Here is a 17,373-nt window from a genome sequence, read left to right on the forward strand (position 1 = left end):
TCAAGGAAAAGCCGAAAATAGGAATCAATTTGGGAACGTCACAACGACAATAATGGTGGGCTCCCACGGCAACTTGAACACTGAAGGTAACAACCCATGCAGTTATGGTGTGGGGCAATTCCCCAGCTCTCAATATATATTACATTCGTTCTATTGATTATCTGGTCTCGGTTTCATACCTTTATTGACACCACTACAAACGGATGATAGGAAACGGTCTACTACGACAGTCCGTCGCATGCCACCCTATCGACACGCATGGCGTGAGCCATCGAGCCACGACTATCAGAGTGACACTTTCCACCTGACGTAAGTAGCGACAGGATTCCACGGTAGAGCAAATTTCGTTGTTTCTTCGCCACTCCGTCTCCTGGTCCTTACACAGCAGCTGAGCTCGCTCTTGGCTCGTTCCTTCCCTTCAAATAGTCGCCCTAGGGAATGCCACCTTCACCCTCGCTATTCGCACCGCTATAGGATGCACGAGATTGGTGATACGGGTCATTTAACTAGGTGGCCATAGTAAATGGAAGTACCTTATGCCCTGATCTTCGGAGTGCCAAGCCTGTGTTTTTACTATACTCAATGTAGTAGGAATAACCTCATTATAGCTCTTTAGTGATTTCCATGGCTGCGTAGTAACGCCCAAAATCAAACAATACTGTGCAATAGTAACTTCGTTAAATCTATACTAGACAATACGCCCTCGGCAATTCCGCAACATCAAAATGCAACGCCGATCCCCGTTAAAGTGGCTCAAAGAAATGGAACGTCTAAATTGATCACTCTAAGAATGCGACTAGTTTACTCGACACTCTAGATCAAACAATCGAAATAAATTTAGAACACCAATTTAGAAAACCCAATTTAGAAAACTCAAAGCAGAAAGACTGATTTAGGAAAGTGAAATCGGAAAATCAGGCGGGGGAAATAGAACCCTGCTCCTACTTAGGCTGATACAGCCTAATACGAAGTATAAGTACGGCGTTCTCGCCGCGCCGTGAGGGAGTAGTTTTATGAATAAAAATACAGTTACAAAATGACTTCTGGGCCGTTTGAAAGGGCAAGTAATGCTACGAAACCTGGGTTTCGCGTCAGGTATGACGCTTACTTGAAGTATGACCCTACGAAGTCTTGGGGGCAAAGGGGACCGAGTTGGTCCCCTCGTTACATACGACGGAGGATGACCCTCGTCTCCGTGATCGATTTGTTTTATTGGAGTATTTTGCGTGTTCCATCGAGTCGAAAGACGAGTTTGAGAAAGCGTTTAGCGATATGCTAAAACGTGAGGGCTTCAGCAAAGCTTTGTTTTATGGTCGCCGTGAGCGGCATAAAAATGGATCAATTTATTACCATGTTCTGGTTAGTGTTCGCCAGGATATCGATTTGGGTGTTCTGGAGGCGAGAAACGCCTTTAGTGTGACAGGCAACCTCTGTCGTTGGTTTGAGATCTCTCCAGTTGTCGACTTCGAAGAATTCAAGAAGTATTATAATGCTGAGCTGGTTATACCCGGCGGAAGTGATTGTTTTGGAACGTTACCGTTGTTGGATGCGGGCGTTTGGAAGGTTTGGCACGATTTGTGAGGAGTGGAACGAGTACGTGTTTTGACAGATGTATATGTGTATCAACATGGAAGTGTTGGTGGGATTCATTTGGGGGGCCCCAGGCTTTGCCTGGGGGGCGAAGCCCGATGTTTTACAGGTGAGTGAGTTAAAGTGTACGCAACGTGATGTTCAATTAATTAATAATTGAGAAATGTGTTGTTAAATAAATGGGTTGTTTATTAACTGTTAGTAGAGCAGTGTTATATATATTTACATCTGGTTCATGTTATGAAGAATTTGGGGCCCTCAGCATCTGCCTGGGGGGTCCATGTTAGCTTCCCTAGGTACCGGATCTCCTTCGGACTTGTTTTGACAGATGAGAATCGCAGTGGATTACAGAAGCCAAAGCTAGAGGCAAACAAGTTGTGTACCCGGATAAGTTTGCTATGGCGTAACTACAGCCTTCTTTTGGATACAAAAGAGTGTGGGCGAAGGCTGCGCGTGACAAATAGACCAAGATATGAGAATGGAAGAAGATCTTGCCAGATTGATAGGATTCTCTTTTTATTTGTTCTGTTTGCGCGACGGATTCCGTCGGTTTTATACAAGAAATTACGGTATTATAATAATGACTCATTGTGGTTACCAGTGAATAGATACAACCCTACATGGATTGACAGGGGAAGAGCTAAATATAGATTAGCGTGCTCCGCTTAGGGTCCGGGAATTAAATCGTAAGAGTTTAAGAGTTAAATTTGATTTCGAATTCCACTGTAAATGTGGCGCTCAATCAGATATCCTAAACCACCACTTTATATCCATACCAAAGAAGCCTGTCGCCTTGAATGTAGCATAATCAAAGAGCCAATGTCCCCGTGAGCTGGATGTCTCGGACGCTTTTCCCCACATAGAGAGCGTACGGGCCGGGCTGTAGCCCCCAATTCTGTGCCTCCACGTCCCAGACACTAAGATCTCGCCGTGTGAGCTCAAACACTATGGCGGCGCGCTTACCCGGTTGTACAAGCTGCTTGGTGAACCCCCGTAGAACCTTAGCTGGCCCGCCTGGGATTCCGACGTAAAGCTGTGGTACCTCGGCTGCAGCCACGGCCCCGGTGTTTTCAACAGTGAATTTAACTGCGACAACCACGTCCCAGAGTGAGGATAAGCCGCCTTCATCGATACTAATACCTGGGGCGAGGTATTCCCTGCTCGGTGCCTTCTGCGCCGTAATCCGTAGGTCGAAATATTTAAAGGTAGTGTAGGTGAGTCCGTAGCCAAACTCGAAGCGCGGAGAGATACCGGTTGCCTCAAAGGCTCTGTAATCGATCAGGACTCCTTCTGAAAAGTTATCCTGGGGGTAATAGGCGTTCGAATCACCCACAGGGACGGTTGGATCGAGGAGTGAGCCGTAGTCGGTTTCCGTCTTAGCAACAGTGTAAGGGAGGCGACCGGACGGAGACTGTCTCCCGTACATCACCTCGGTCAAGGCACCACCGGTGTCCTGGCCGGGGAGGTGCGCATAAATGACAGCCGAGATGTTCGCATGATCCACCCAGCGGTCAACAAGACGGACACCGGCGTTATGGATCACGACCATGGTATTGGCACATTGGTCTGCGACGTTCTCGACGAGCCGATCGGAGTATGCGTCGGCCAAGGATGGACGGTCCCAACCTTCGGACGACTGCTCATTCACAAAGACGACACAAGTGTCGCTCGCAGGGTTCACGCGAGGGGCGGCCGATACGAAGTCCCACGCCAAAAACGTCCCATCACGTCGGGCCTGTCGCTGGAAAGCATCAAACGGTGCATCGATGTAGGATGGAGTGTTTGACCCCGACCCTCCACCAGAGAAAAGAGTCCCATTCAAGGCCACGCCAGGGCCATAATCGCTGGGTTGACGGCTAGAGGTGAAGATCGACATTAGAGCGGCGTCATCGATCGCCGACCCATTCGGATACACGAGACTGTTATCGAGGCCCATCGACCAGAGACTGAATGGGAGCTGATCGGGCATGTGACGTGGCGCGGCCACGGCATCGTAGCCGAAGAGCGAAACGAACTTGGGCTTGCGGAGCGGGAGGGCACCCCCTACGTTCTTCACCAGCACGTGCCTTCAACGGCACTCTGGAAACGGGTCTTCTCCGATGCCGGATCCCGAGCATCTATTAGCTCATGTGGCTCCAGCAGGCTGACAGGCATTCCCGAACCGGGGTGGTCCAACTCGGCGTAGTTGTACCAGGCCGCTAGGATTCTCTTGGCCATGTCGTCCAGCCGACTCGACGAGAGTGAACCATTGCGAACGCCAGCGGCCAACGAACCTTTAGCCCAGTATGGCGAGTCTGGCATGGCTAGATCTAATCCAGCGGCAGCACTCGATATACCACTATGCTGCGCGTACCAGTCGGAAACGACAAACCCTTGGAACCCCAGTTCGCCTTTCAGAAGACCGTTGATCGTCTTGCTGTTTTGGCACCCGTAGCTGTTATTGATCCGGTTGTAGCTGCACATCACGGACCCGACCCCAGCTTTGACGGCATCTTGAAAGGGCCAGAGATAGAGCTCGTGTAGTGTTTTATCGTCCACGTTCGATGACACCGACTGATTGAGCGCACCCGGGGTGAGTAAGGGCGGGTTGCGACTGGTCTCTTGCTCATTGGCAATGAAATGCTTGACACATGCTATCACAGACTCTTGTAGTCCACGGACAGTAACGCCTGCTAAAACCCCCGAGAGGTACGGGTCATTGCCAAAGCCCTCCCAGTTCCGGCCACCTCGAGCGATACGACCCAAAGGGCCCACTACAGGTCCGAGCGCGACATTCACCCCCTTCCTCTTGAACTCCCTCCCCATTTCTTTTGCCCGATCATAGGCGAGCTGCTGGTTCCACGATGCGCCGACGTGGATGCCCGAGGCGTAGCTGTTCACCATGTCGGTGCCACGGACCCCATTGCCTGCGTCCTGTAGGCAGATTCCAGGGTACCCGAGCCGCGGAACACTGCCCGAGTTTCCAGAGCAGCCATTACTGGTTGAAGCATATCCGTACGTGACATTGCTCTTCTCTTCGGCGGTCATCTGAGCTACCAGCTTCTTGGCTTGAGCATATGCGTTTGTCCAGTTCCCTAAGCCTCTGGTCTCGGCTAGATTCGGATTAGAGGAGTTTGAAAGGAAATTATAGTGGGATACATACATGTCGGGTAGACAGGCTCCGAGTGCCCGTAGGACCAGAGTTTCTCTAGGCCCACGAGATCTGGGGCCGGCGTAGCGAGGCCTCCGGTGGGATTCAGCATTAACGCCGCTGCGAGGATGACTCTGCCCAACATGATGGCATCGGTGTTTTGGCAAAGTAGGCCTAAGAGCAGATTTGGCTTTAGTAAATTACCCACAGTGAAGAAGCGCATTGATGGCAGCTTACCTTGCGCCCTCCCAGTATTTATAATTAACAGGAATATCCTGTATAGCTAGGGAAATACAATGGATGTACTAGGCGATTGGCGCAACGGAATCAAAAAAGGGAACTACCCAAAACGATGAGATCAAAAGAGTGTTGATTCCTCTCCTATCTACTGGGATCGAGGGGGTTGAAATAGCCTCGAGAATACCTGGTATCGAATCCTCTAGAATCCCAGAGGTACCGTTTGGGTCAATACGATGCTGATCACCATTTTCCTGACACACCCCCTCAGCAAGATCCTACTGTATGGGGATTTTGCTGTACAAATGAATGGACGAGCTCAATTGAACTCTTCAACAAGATGACCAATCTCTTCCATACCAAGCAACTTCACAAATTCAACGTGCTTCTGGCGAGGAAGGAGCTTCGTAAGACCATCTGCGACCATCTCAGAAGTCTTTACCCATTCGATAGGGATTCGTCCAGCTTGTACCTCTTGACGTAGCCAATGCTGGTGAATGTCAATGTGTCGCAGCTTGGTGTGCAATTGAGGCAATTCCTTCGTCAAAAGCCCTATAGTTTGCTGATTATCACATTGCAAAGCGACAGGGTGACCAGGATTGAACTTAATAGCGTCGAAAAGGCGCTTCCACGTGAAAAGAGATTTGCCTGCTTCTGACAAAGCCAATAATTCTGCTTCAGTAGTGCTTGTGGTAACAGTCTTCTGTTTCGAGGCCTTCCAATCGACAGGTCCTCCAAATATCATACAGATATATCCAGCAGATGATTTGCGATCTAGATTATCACCGAATGATGCATCACTGAAGAATTGAACGGATGGTTTAGGAGGGATTGACTGCTTCTTGAAGCAAATGGCCCTCATTCTCGTATGATAGAGAAAGACGATGACAGAATTGATAGCATGAATATGCTCTGGCGAAGGATTTGCAAGGAATTGAGCAAGATGGGCAGTGGCCTTGGCCGCATCTGGGCGAGTGACAATTGCCGGGAATTGGGCAGATCCAACCTTGCTCATGTATTCGTGTTTTTGCGCATCCGAGGCAGTGCCGTTATACGGTTTCAATGTGGCAATGGAGACTGGAGGAGTATCAATGCGTCGTTCCTGGGTCAAATGATATCGGTGCGCCATTGCTGAGATATAAGCATCCTGGCATAGCCAGATTATGCCTTTTTGGCGGTCCCGAAGGATACGAATGCCTAAAAACCACTGTGCTTCACCCATAGAACGCAGCTCCCAGGCATCGCTGAGGCCTTTGGCAACATCATCTGCCTCCTCCCGTGCATCTCGTGGGCTCACAATAAGAATGTCATCAACATAAAATACGACAATAATGCTATTCCGGACGAACATGCAGAGATCTTCCTGCACTACCTTGAATCCGAGTGCAGTCAAAACCCTTGATGCTTCTCTCTGCCACATCCTTGGCGATTTGCGAAGGCCATACAGGGCCCTCTGAAGCTTCCAACACCTTCTTCCTTTAGGAAACATACCAGGTGGGAGCTCAACATAGACCTCCTCATCATCCTCAAGCTTGCTGTTGAGAAATGCATTAACAGCATCATACTGACGAATATCTAGGTCAAAATTCGCGGCAAAGGCAAAGATAGCCCGCGCGGTTCGCACTGCTAGTGTAGCAGAATACTTTTCCTCGGTCGACAACTTCTGGAGATCTCCGCGGACACAGATTCTGGCCTTATACTTGACCAAGTATCCGTCACTGTCAAATTTGTAGGTAAAAACCCACGTCAACGGAAGGATTTGAAGTCCCTTGTCATTCGGTTTGTCCACTTCTCTAAAGGTCGATTTCGATTCAAGGCCTTTGACTTCCACTGAGGCAGCATGTATAAATCCATCACGATGTGGGTGCCTCAACATCTCAGACCAGGTTTTTGGTTCAGGGGGAAGATCCTCTCGGTGGGGTTTCTGCTGAGTCAGACCCGCACTAAAGGCCAAAAGGACACCATCATGAATCTCATCCTCTTCAATTAACTCAGTTGGCTCAATTAGTTCCTCCATTGCTGCGAAATGAGCCCTTTTTCTCTTTCCTTCGATGATATTGCTTCTTGAGAGAGATGAGTCGATGTTTCTAGGTGCCACTTCTCCTCGTAGGCGATATCCTGGTGGAGGATTCGATGGCGGGGTGCTGCTCAATTCGGTATGAAGCTGCTGTACAGTATCGCTTGTATGATGCCCCGCCCCCTCAGGTTCATGACGAATAGGCCGAGATTCGGTGGGAAATGCACCAGGAACTTCATTGGGTGAAGCAGCTGGAGTAGGCGTTGGCAAAGGTGTTATCATAGGAGGTGGTGTTCTCTCCATAACACGTGTGCTATTATCGTGAATAGCTTGCTTCTTGGAATGTTCAGGTGCGGGAGCATTTTGTTCCACTGAATCCGCGAAAAATTCTTCATCTCTCGAGTGTCTTCGATTCGAGTCGTTTACCTCGGTATCCCAATATCCAACATCATGAATTGCTGGTGCGATCGGCACGGCATTTTCAGAGGGATTATATTGTATATTCTCGTCAAAAACAACATCTCTGAACTCCCTGACTTGGTTCAATTGAGGCAGCCAGATCTTCCAAATATTCGATGCAACATATCCAACCAAATATCCAATCTCAGCGCGCGGCTCCATCTTATCAGATTTGGCAATTCCCTGGCGCATCACGTACGCTCTGCATCCATACAATCGGAGATTCGAGAGGTTTGGGCGCAGATCCTGCGAAGGGTCCCTGTGTTGCATAGCTTCAACCCATGGGATAATATACCTGCCGTCGGGCATCCTGGTAGGCATGCGGTTAACCAAATACACTGCCGCTGCCACTGCCTCTGGCCAAAGATTCTTGGGTAGGCTTGAATCAGCGATAAGGGCCCTCGCGGTGGTAATGATGATTCCTCCTGCCCTCTCGATAAATCCATTCTGTTCCGGCGTTCCAACCACGCTGAGTTCTACTGTCAGACCTTCTTGTCTGCAGTACTCCATGAATTCATTGCCTAAGGTAGGCTCTCTGTCGCTCTTGAACACGTTGATGTCCATCTTTAGTTGTGTACGGCAAATTGCAATGAAGGCTTGAATAGCCTGAATACAGCCGTTCTTCTTCTCGTGGGTTTGGGCCATATGCAACCGAATTCCTTCAATGTAAAGGTGTGAAAACCACTGATGGCCGTTATAACCATCCTTGATATGTACCAAGTCGAAGTGAATGCGTCCGAATTTGCCATGAATATACCCTCTGTCAGCCGGCCGTCGTGAGATTTGTCGTTTTGCCTTAGAGGTTTGGCATGTCTCGCACACTTCGGGATTTGACAGGGCCGAATCGTCATTATCTGGCCGAATTTCAACGCCATCAACCATTTTGGCAAGTATCTTGATGCGTTTATCGTATAGGTGGCCAACCCGTCTATGCCATATTCGTGGGGTTGCCACTGAGACGAGCGGTTTGGCAGAGGTCTTAACGGTAGCAAATGCATAGGAAGGTTGTCCTTCATCTAGGAGATATAAGCCAAATCTCTCTGTGCACATAGCAACCGAAGTCCCCTGGCGAGTGATGGCGGGAACCTCGCTATTGAAGAAGAATCCATTCTTCTTGATTTCTGATACAGAGATGACGTTGGTTTGGAATCCTGGGACATACCACACATCCTTGAGGTGTACCCAGGTAGTTCCTCCACCTGGTTGGTTAACGCAAATTCTTGCAGTTCCTCGTCCTTGGGCAATTGCTTTGCCTGATCCCAGGACCACTTCGCGTTCCTCTTTGGTAAATGTAATTAATCGGTCTCGTTGGTTGCTGATATGAGTGTTGGCACCTGAATCAATTATCCAGCAGGCAGCCAACGGGTGAGTTAAGGCGGTTTTGAATACGAATGGAGACACAGTGAAAAAGATGAGGGTCTCAGTGGATACATCATCCGCCTGGGTAAGGGCCAATTGGGCGGTTTTCTCTTGACCATTATCCTTCATAAATTTCCGGAGCTCCTTCTGCTTTGCAGCATTGAGCTTCTTGATGTTTTGTTCTACTCGCTTTGCAGCATCCTCATACGGTTTCCATCCAGGAGGCCTCTTAGAGGCGTTGATATGGAAACAGTTCTTCCAATGATGACGAGAACTTCCGCAGACGCAATTGGAGCGAGGTTCTCGAGAATTGTGGGAGCCCTGAGCGGAATTCTGTCCTTCTTGGGGCTCATGCTCATTAAGAGTAGCAGCGAATGCGATGCTGCTAGAATTTCCTGGGGATTTGACAACACCCTTAGCATTTCGGTGATTCCGGTATGCTGCCAAGATATCTTGGAAGGAAATTCTGAAATCCTTATTCATAATATCTTTCCTCCAAAGGGATACAAATACCTCATCGAATGATTCAACGGCTTGGAGGAAATCTCGAATGGCATCTCGATCCTGAGGGTTTCCCTTATCGTCATGGTATGCAATGTCCGGGATATTCATTGCTTTACCCTCTTCATAGAGATTTGACCATGTTGCAAGCCATTTATCAATTGAGATTCTGCCAATTGGTCTTCTGACCAGATCTCTCCATGCGTTTCGAACGCTTTGGCGGCTAGTATCGCCCTTGGGCTCAAACTGCTGCTTCAAGCGGACCAGTTTTTCATGTGGAGTGACCTTGCCCTCGAGAATATGACGATGTTCTGGAGCAACATTGGCATCAATCAAGGCATCTACCTTGTTAATCTTCGTGCGAATCGATTCATTCCAGCTAGTTTCCTTATCGAATTCCGAGGTCAACCGCTGGTATCGCTTGTATTCCGCGTCTGATAATTGCGAGACATCAGTGGCATCCTCATTGATTTCACGAGGATGTGGATAGGAGTCGCGCGAATCTACTGGGGCCTTACGGACCTCATCCTCAGATAGATTCGGATTCATGTAATGCCATACATTCCCCTTCGTTGCTGCAGCTTCGACCTTAGCAATCCAGGTCCTCCACTGAGCATCCGAACGAAGACTAGTATCCCAGAGGGTCTCCGCTACTGCTTTGGATTCCGCAGACATGATGGAGATATCCTGGGGATAAAAGTAGGTCGGTGGCTGAGCGGATAGGAAAAATCGCTGGCAGGATAACAGAGGCAGATGAAGACGTAAATGAGTCTGATGATGCGTGCTATCCCGATTACCAACGAGCAACCGGGCTCATAACTAACAGGAATATCCTGTATAGCTAGGGAAATACAATGGATGTACTAGGCGATTGGCGCAACGGAATCAAAAAGGGGAACTACCCAAAATGATGAGATCAAAAGAGTGTTGATTCCTGTCTCCTATCTACTGGGATCGAGGGGGTTAAAATAGCCTCGAGAATACCTGGTATCGAATCCTCTAGAATCCCAGAGGTACCGTTTGGGTCAATACGATGCTGATCACCATTTTCCTGACAATAGCTCTTCGACGAAATCTGACCCCCGAAAGCACCCGGAGGTGACACCTCACACACCGAGTCCCGTAGCTGGGTGTTGCCCGCTGCCCTCGGTGCTTCAATACCAGTCCTGGTGCTAGGGGTCGTGGTTTCGTTTCTGTTCTACCGTCGATCCCATCGTGCATCACAGGTTACGAGGATACCATGGGTGCGACGAGTGCTTCGAAAGATTCGAGGGAAGGATGTTACCCCCGAGATGGACGGCACTAAGGTTGGAAAGAACTCTATACGAGTGCGTGTCGTCAATTCCGGTGTTGAACTTGATACCAAACAGCCATCTGAGATAGAGGGGTCGGATAGACGGTCGTCAGCGTCTATTACAACAACACCCACCGAGATGTACTCTGGGGATACACTAGTTAGTCCTATTACCCCAAAGTCCTAGTCTTGGTGTGAAAGGTCTCCCATGCTCCAATCTCCATCGTATGGGCTGCGATGTGTCCAAAAATATCTAGACCCTGGAGCGGATATAAATAGGATGGTGATTAACATCTGATCTATATTAAGTCCTGAGCTAAAGGAAGCAGAAGGGGATATTTTAGGAACAACGAATACTTAGTGAGCAGTAAGTGCCAATTCTAGAAGCTTAGACACAATCGAGGTAAACGACTCAATGCGCTGGATTCAAGGTGTTTATCGTGGCTTAAGCTCTAGGTACGAACACTGACAGTATTGTCTGGTGAGTAGAACTAACAGGACTAGCTCCCCGGCGACCGTATCTGGTCTGGAGGTTGGGTCTTTGTGGAAGGAGCCAGAGTATGACGCTCAACAAGATTCATTTACAACAGACGCCGTAAGCCCTCCGCCAGCCTACTGCTTGATTTCGGACCGAGAAACGAGAGGGCTGCGGTGCCAGCGCTGTAACAAGCGCCGATCTCGACCTTACCACAGGTGGCATAGGCTTGATCCCGTCAAATTCCCGCGTGATGGGATCTGCACACGGCCGGACTGCGCGGCAGCTCAAGTAATTATTTTGTCAAATATACATGAGCTCCCGGGCAGCTAGACGATAACCTTTCGGTGGATGCTTCTAACAGAAGGGTAAGCAGGGGCGTGTAGCATTTAGTGGGTGTGGGTTATATTTTTCATTACTAGAGTTTGAATTTGGTTTAAAACTCGGATATATACTGTCATCTCGATTGGAGTTAGTTCATTCTCAGGGTAGATTATGGAACCCAGGCCCAATAGCATACTCCACCGCCCAAGGCTTTCTTGCAACTAGTTTTCCTTATTTTCACGGGACGACGTCATCAATTTTGATAACAATGGTACCCGTCATTTGTGCTGCATTAAGATGCTTGAAGTTGCTTTTAGTAACCTCAAAGCAAAGCCCGATATTCAAGAGGTCTGACCCACTGCCGGCCGTTCATCCCCCGCACAGCTTTTAGAACTTGTGAAAACCCCCTGCCTATGGGTACACGTGTCTCTAACTTCAAGTCCGACGACCACTATAGAACTTAGAGGGCAGAGCGAGACTTATGCGTAAGGTTGTATAATGAAGAGAGTTGCAGAGACTTCGAGCAGTTCCTTCACTTCGAGCACGGACGATTCTATAACGGGGACATTTCTATTTCTTGGTTGGAACCATGCTCAAAATAAATCTCGCGTTTGTAGAAAATTTAGGATATATGAAGTTAGGAAGAGACTCCGCATTTCATCTTCCATTGAACCAGATCCAAAGGCCTTTCATGATTTAGAAAATTTGACCGGGTGTCGCTGTTGCACCCTGTATACAGGTGATTATTTGGAATTGCAGTACCAGACAGTAACTTTGTCCGTCAACGTCCATTGGTCAGTCCTCTTGATGTCATTAATTAACACGGAAGAAGCAATGTTCGAACCTTATCCAGCGATTTTTCCGACGAGGCTCATTGCAGACTATGAGCCTAGTCAACGTGCGCCCCCTACAAAGAAGCGTTTACTTTGCGATAGGTCATTCCAGGGTCGTAGGAACACGCTCCTGTCCCGGCTACCTATAGAGGTAGTGCTTCTTATTGTTGAACGCATGGAGTATGGAGCTCTTTATAACATCGCTTTGGTCAATCACAAATTTCGAGATATTGTGAGCCCGTATCTCTTTCGAAATATCTGGATCAGGACGTGTGTGTGCCATTGGCAAGAACTGATCCCAATGGCAATTTTATCTTATGTTCGATCAATTACATACGTTGCCAGCTGGAAAGTCGAATCAGGTACGCGCAAGCCGAGCACTGGATGTGTTTGCGTCAATAACATAGTGTCCCAAGGCAGCGACCTCTGGTCGACTAAAACTCCACCCCCGTGGAAGCAGAAATACCATCTAGATATCAGGCCGGATGTGGAGTATCTGAATGCGATGATCCAGTCTTGTGCCAATTTAACTTCCCTCCACGTGACGCTCGAACCATGTCGCGAATGCTATTCTCCACTCGTGTACACACTGCCCGCCGAGTTAGTTCGTCAACATCTACAAGCGATCGGTCGCGTGCTTGATACAATTCGTAAGAGGGGCCCACGCCTAAAGAGCCTCGCTGTTGATATCTTTTGGGCCGATGACACGATCGAGGATCTAGGGGTGACATCCATGTTCCTAGAAGCCGTAAAAAGTATACCGAATTTAACGTTGCGAGGACAGTTCGGCTTTTGGGAACCTCTTCTCTGTTATGACCCGTCTCCTAGCCTCCAGTCACTCGTGCTAAGTGACTGCGCCATCTGTTATAACACTCTGCAGGGTTTTGTTGACCGTGCCAATGGCAAGCTGAGAATGATCAGTCTTCAAAAGGTGTTTATACGTCCATTCCGCGAATTGGGGTATATCAGTAAGAGCGGATCGCCCGCTGGCATTTTGCGTTGGTTACAAGAGATAAAAGGCTGGGTACAAATCTGATTTCGGTGTAAGGCCAATGTCCTGATCGGGTTGGATGACATCATAATAGATGCTCATCTCCGAGATACGATGGTCCGACCGCTTGTTCAACGAAGCTGACTTGAAAGTAATATTGTACTACACCGGGACATTTCTCATAGTATTGGTCTTATTCAATTCTGTTTGTCTCTGGGTACATATTGAAATAGCATGGCTCGATGGCTGTCTGTTATCACATTTCATCTGAACATGTTCTCCACCCTTAAGCTTCGACATATTTGCCCTGCAGGAAGAAACACAAAATAATCGAGTTGAATATACTCTGTAAATATCAATCATTTGAACTGATTTCGCAGCGCAATTGTGTTTTTATTTTCGCGTAGCAGTTCCGACAAACATGCGGTGAAGGGCGTAGTGGCAGCTAGCTCAAAGAAAGCCTAGGCTTGCATAGCCCCTTCCTCTTATATGAAGCACCGAGGACGTCAGGTGGCGGTGCAGGTGGCGGAGCACGGTGGACCGCTGAGCCTAGGGAGCATCCTCGCTCACCTAATGATCACGCATTTCTAGGACGGGAGCCTTGTGTAGAGACCGTAATATATAAATTAAATCTTACTTCTTGGATCCATTCTCTCTATTGTTCTCTATCAGCAATTCTTCTATGACCAAGGTCAGACGCAAACAACTACCCATCAATTGCTTGTGTAGCTGTACCACTTCAAAATGTCCACCAGATACAAGATCATAGAGAACCTTATATGTGGTTTTCTCTGTATCACAACTTGGGCTGCCGCCAGCCTGTGCTGGGCCATTGTTGGCCTCGCACACATTCTACAGGACCGAGCAAAATCCGACATCGTCACTCCCGGCAAGGGCTATCCAGACAAGATGTTCATAAGTCTCATGGACAGGGTCATGAGATCTACGGGAACCTTCGGCACCATTTCTACTCTCATTGCTCTTTTCGAAACCGTGATTATAACCACGAGGTGGCGAAGAGAATACGATCAGGCTGGGCTTTACTTTGTAGGCCTTGAAGCTGTACAGGTTGTGATTATGCTTGCTGCAGGAGGCTATGTCAGTGGCGAGATCCACGGTTATCAGACCTCATTTCAAAGGTTTCAGGCTGGCGACAAATTGGCGTTTTACAACATCATGTACTATGGAGGCCTTGGTCAGGTGGGATATGGGGGTCTACTCATCTTGGTTCTAATCATGTTGCTGCTGATAGCATGCCTGAGTGCACATAGGCCCTGCCATCATGGAAGGAGTAAGAACGAAGCAACGGAAGCGATGCAGGGCCATGAGAAATATGGGCGAGATAGCACAGAGGCTTCGTCTTGGCCCAACGGCGGGCAAGTATCATGTGATACAGCGATTAGCGTCCCCAAATGATATGTCCCAGATACAGCTAGACCTCGATGTTGGAGGAGAAGAGAATGAAGGAGTGTGCATACAGGGGAAGACAAGTTGTCGGAATATGATACAATGTGCGTCTCAATGTCTTATTTCGATACCCCTTGTGAGGTTCCTGGCATGAGATACATACTCAACACAGCTGTCAGCGAACTCCTGTCACGGGCGTTGTGTGTACGTAGGATTTGTATAGCTACTTACCAAAAGAAAAGGTTATACCAAAATATTCCAAATGCTAAAATAAGTCTTAACTAAAATAAAAATCGAGATAATAGTTACCATACCCTCGCCTTTAGTAGCCAATTATAACCTGTCCAAAGGACATTGGCGTAGTAAGCGCCTCATTCAAAATATATAAATACAACTCGCCTCACCCACAGCGTGAGCATATAACGACAACCCAGATTCCTATCAGAAATGAGCAGCACCGGACCATCTAGGAGGACCCGTTCGCGAACCATGTTCTCTGCCGCCCTACAGAACAACCATCACGCAAACAGATGCCACTCGCCTCTCTCAGGCGCAGAAAATAGAGAACCACGGTCATACCAGCCCAATACCTTTACCCCGGTGAATAAACCACTGCAAATCAAAGAGCATTCCGATAAGTCCGTATCGACGCATGCGCATGATGATCCCCGAGGGTTTCAAAATTCAAATGTGAACTCCAATCCTGACTCCAATGCCTCCGGGGTTGAGAACAATTGTCAATCACATGCTCGTGCCCCTAGACCTAATACGAGAGCTGCGGCGGCTCGTGGCCGAGGAAACTGATTGGGTTACGCTATGATACGTATGATTTAACGGCCCTGGCGCTTCCTGGTCATACCTTACCAGCGTGAGTCCTAAGATAGTGCTGGACCAGAATGGAAGTACTGGCTTGATTGGTGCTACGAAGCCAGTCATCTGGAATTAGGCCCAGGTACCAGTCTTGTTAGCGGCGACATGATTTCACTACGATCTACAGTCTGTTATCCCGTTATACCATGCGTCTCCTTGCCTCCTTTGCTCATTGCGGTACCAAGTCATTGCTTTATCCTCTCTGCCTCTTTGCAATATAGAAAGTAGTTAAGCTTACGAGGAATTTCTGTCTGTTATGGCAAAGCTAGTGATGATATACTTGGTGTTACCACCCCTTGGTTATCATGCTTTGGTCTGTGCTCGTAGGCACCTCCCTATATAGTGATATTTCTTAGGTATAGCGGAAGTGTCGAACGGAATTGGTTAGAAATTAACCTTGTACGCGTGGTGTAATGCTTTAAAACACACCCTCTCTGTCCAAAATACAGTGCCGCATATAATCCTTGGAACATTCAAGCTTGATTTATCAAAGGCTAAACATTAGAGGAGACTCCGCCGACGGCTTTCTCTCCCCTATGTCAGCCTCGCCACACTCTGTTTTTTCCACATAATCATACCGCCAAGAAGGAGACATGACCGAGGCACCAACCCGCATTTTAATGATGTCATTGCCTACAGTCGCACGAGCCGTTAACTTACTGTTAAAGGTCTCCTTCTATTGTCGACATTATATGTGTACACCGGTCATAAGAACAAGTCTGACCCGGGTCTTGTTCCTCTCATATTTCGTGTTTTTCTGTCTTACTTCGTTACAGTCATAAGCCCCAGTCTTTCCACTTCAACGAGGACCTAGCCTGTTTGAACATCTGTCATGCCTTTGATCAAATCTTCTTCATTCCCCCCGTGCCCCGGCCCTCCTCCGAATAGACCTCTGCCTCCTCTCCCGAAAACAAAAAGCCTACACCTCACCCAACGTACGTACATCGGCGTATCGATAGGTTGGACTAGACTAATCTTGGTTTTGGCTTTAGAACGTTAGAAGTAATTCGGTTATTGAAATAGCGTTAAGCACCCCTTCGTGTACACTTGTTTGACTTATAGACCTTCTATTCTTCGAGGCGCATGTCCGCTGCCTAGCTCATTTGGCTGGGGTTCCTTTTTGCCACATTCTTTTTCGTATTGTTAGTTTAATTTGATTGACGGTGGACAACACGTATTACAGGTTCCGCGCTCAGTAAACACACTTCACATGCCACGTTAGTTTAGAAAACTTGTGCTTTTCTCATAAGCTAGGCAGTTGGAACAAAAGGCCGCACAAAACCACACAACCCTACTTTGACTTGGACCCGTCTATTTTCACCCCCGTCCAATTCAACCACGATTATTCTTTTTTAAATCTGCGTCCACATTTGACAGTAACTGTAAGCGGGACTCTCCAACGATCCAACCGGAATTTCACCGGCCAAGAGTGAGTTTTAGGCCCCGCATTGAATATAACGTGCTACGTACGAGGACCAGGGAAGGCGGACAGTGGCGGTTGGCACGGACATACCCCCATCAGAGTCTTTAACAAATCCCTTGCCCATCTTCTCTGCCTTAACGATGGCTCATTCCTACATGGCCCACGGGCTGTACAGCCCCTCATCACCTACCACCGGGAATGGGGACTCGGACAAAATGGTATACAAAATAGAAGTTCGAAAAACTGCTTACCAGCTGCTGATGGTATGGGTCACTCGGTTTGGGGCGTATTTGCCTCCCGCAACCATTTTGACCAGGTAATCTCGTCCCCCACGGCCCCCCTCCTCCCTACCGTTTATGAACTAACGGTTTAGTTTCCTCCTGTTTCCTCCAGCTTTGAACAGCCTATCTACTAGTGCCCCTTCAACAAGAAACCTCGCTACAATTGGTGTTGCATTTGGCCT

The 17,373-nt window shown here is 48.2% G+C and overlaps 3 protein-coding genes across 3 annotated transcripts; 1 reads left to right on the forward strand and 2 right to left on the reverse strand.

Annotated features, from left to right (window-relative positions):
• Positions 1-2,398: 2,398 nt before the first annotated feature.
• Positions 2,399-4,865, reverse strand: N7446_010747 (beta-glucosidase; the record flags this gene model as incomplete). Its single annotated transcript, XM_058519490.1, has 3 exons — positions 2,399-3,633; positions 3,678-4,682; positions 4,733-4,865. The coding sequence occupies 3 exons, from the start codon at positions 4,863-4,865 to the stop codon at positions 2,399-2,401; spliced, it is 2,373 nt and encodes a 790-aa protein (XP_058368328.1).
• A 3,658-nt stretch (positions 4,866-8,523) lies between these two features.
• Positions 8,524-9,968, reverse strand: N7446_010748 (uncharacterized protein; the record flags this gene model as incomplete). Its single annotated transcript, XM_058519491.1, is given in 2 exon segments — positions 8,524-8,584; positions 8,596-9,968. 2 exon segments carry the CDS (start codon positions 9,966-9,968, stop codon positions 8,524-8,526), a joined length of 1,434 nt encoding a protein of 477 aa, XP_058368329.1.
• A 617-nt stretch (positions 9,969-10,585) lies between these two features.
• On the forward strand, positions 10,586-11,151 carry N7446_010749 (uncharacterized protein; the record flags this gene model as incomplete). Its single annotated transcript, XM_058519492.1, has 2 exons — positions 10,586-10,747; positions 11,092-11,151. 2 exons carry the CDS (start codon positions 10,586-10,588, stop codon positions 11,149-11,151), a joined length of 222 nt encoding a protein of 73 aa, XP_058368330.1.
• Between the last annotated feature and the right edge of the window lie 6,222 nt (positions 11,152-17,373).

This window comes from Penicillium canescens, assembly GCF_028828765.1.
Source record: "Penicillium canescens strain IBT 15451 chromosome Unknown utg000007l_segment0_segment0, whole genome shotgun sequence".
NCBI lineage: Eukaryota > Fungi > Ascomycota > Eurotiomycetes > Eurotiales > Aspergillaceae > Penicillium > Penicillium canescens.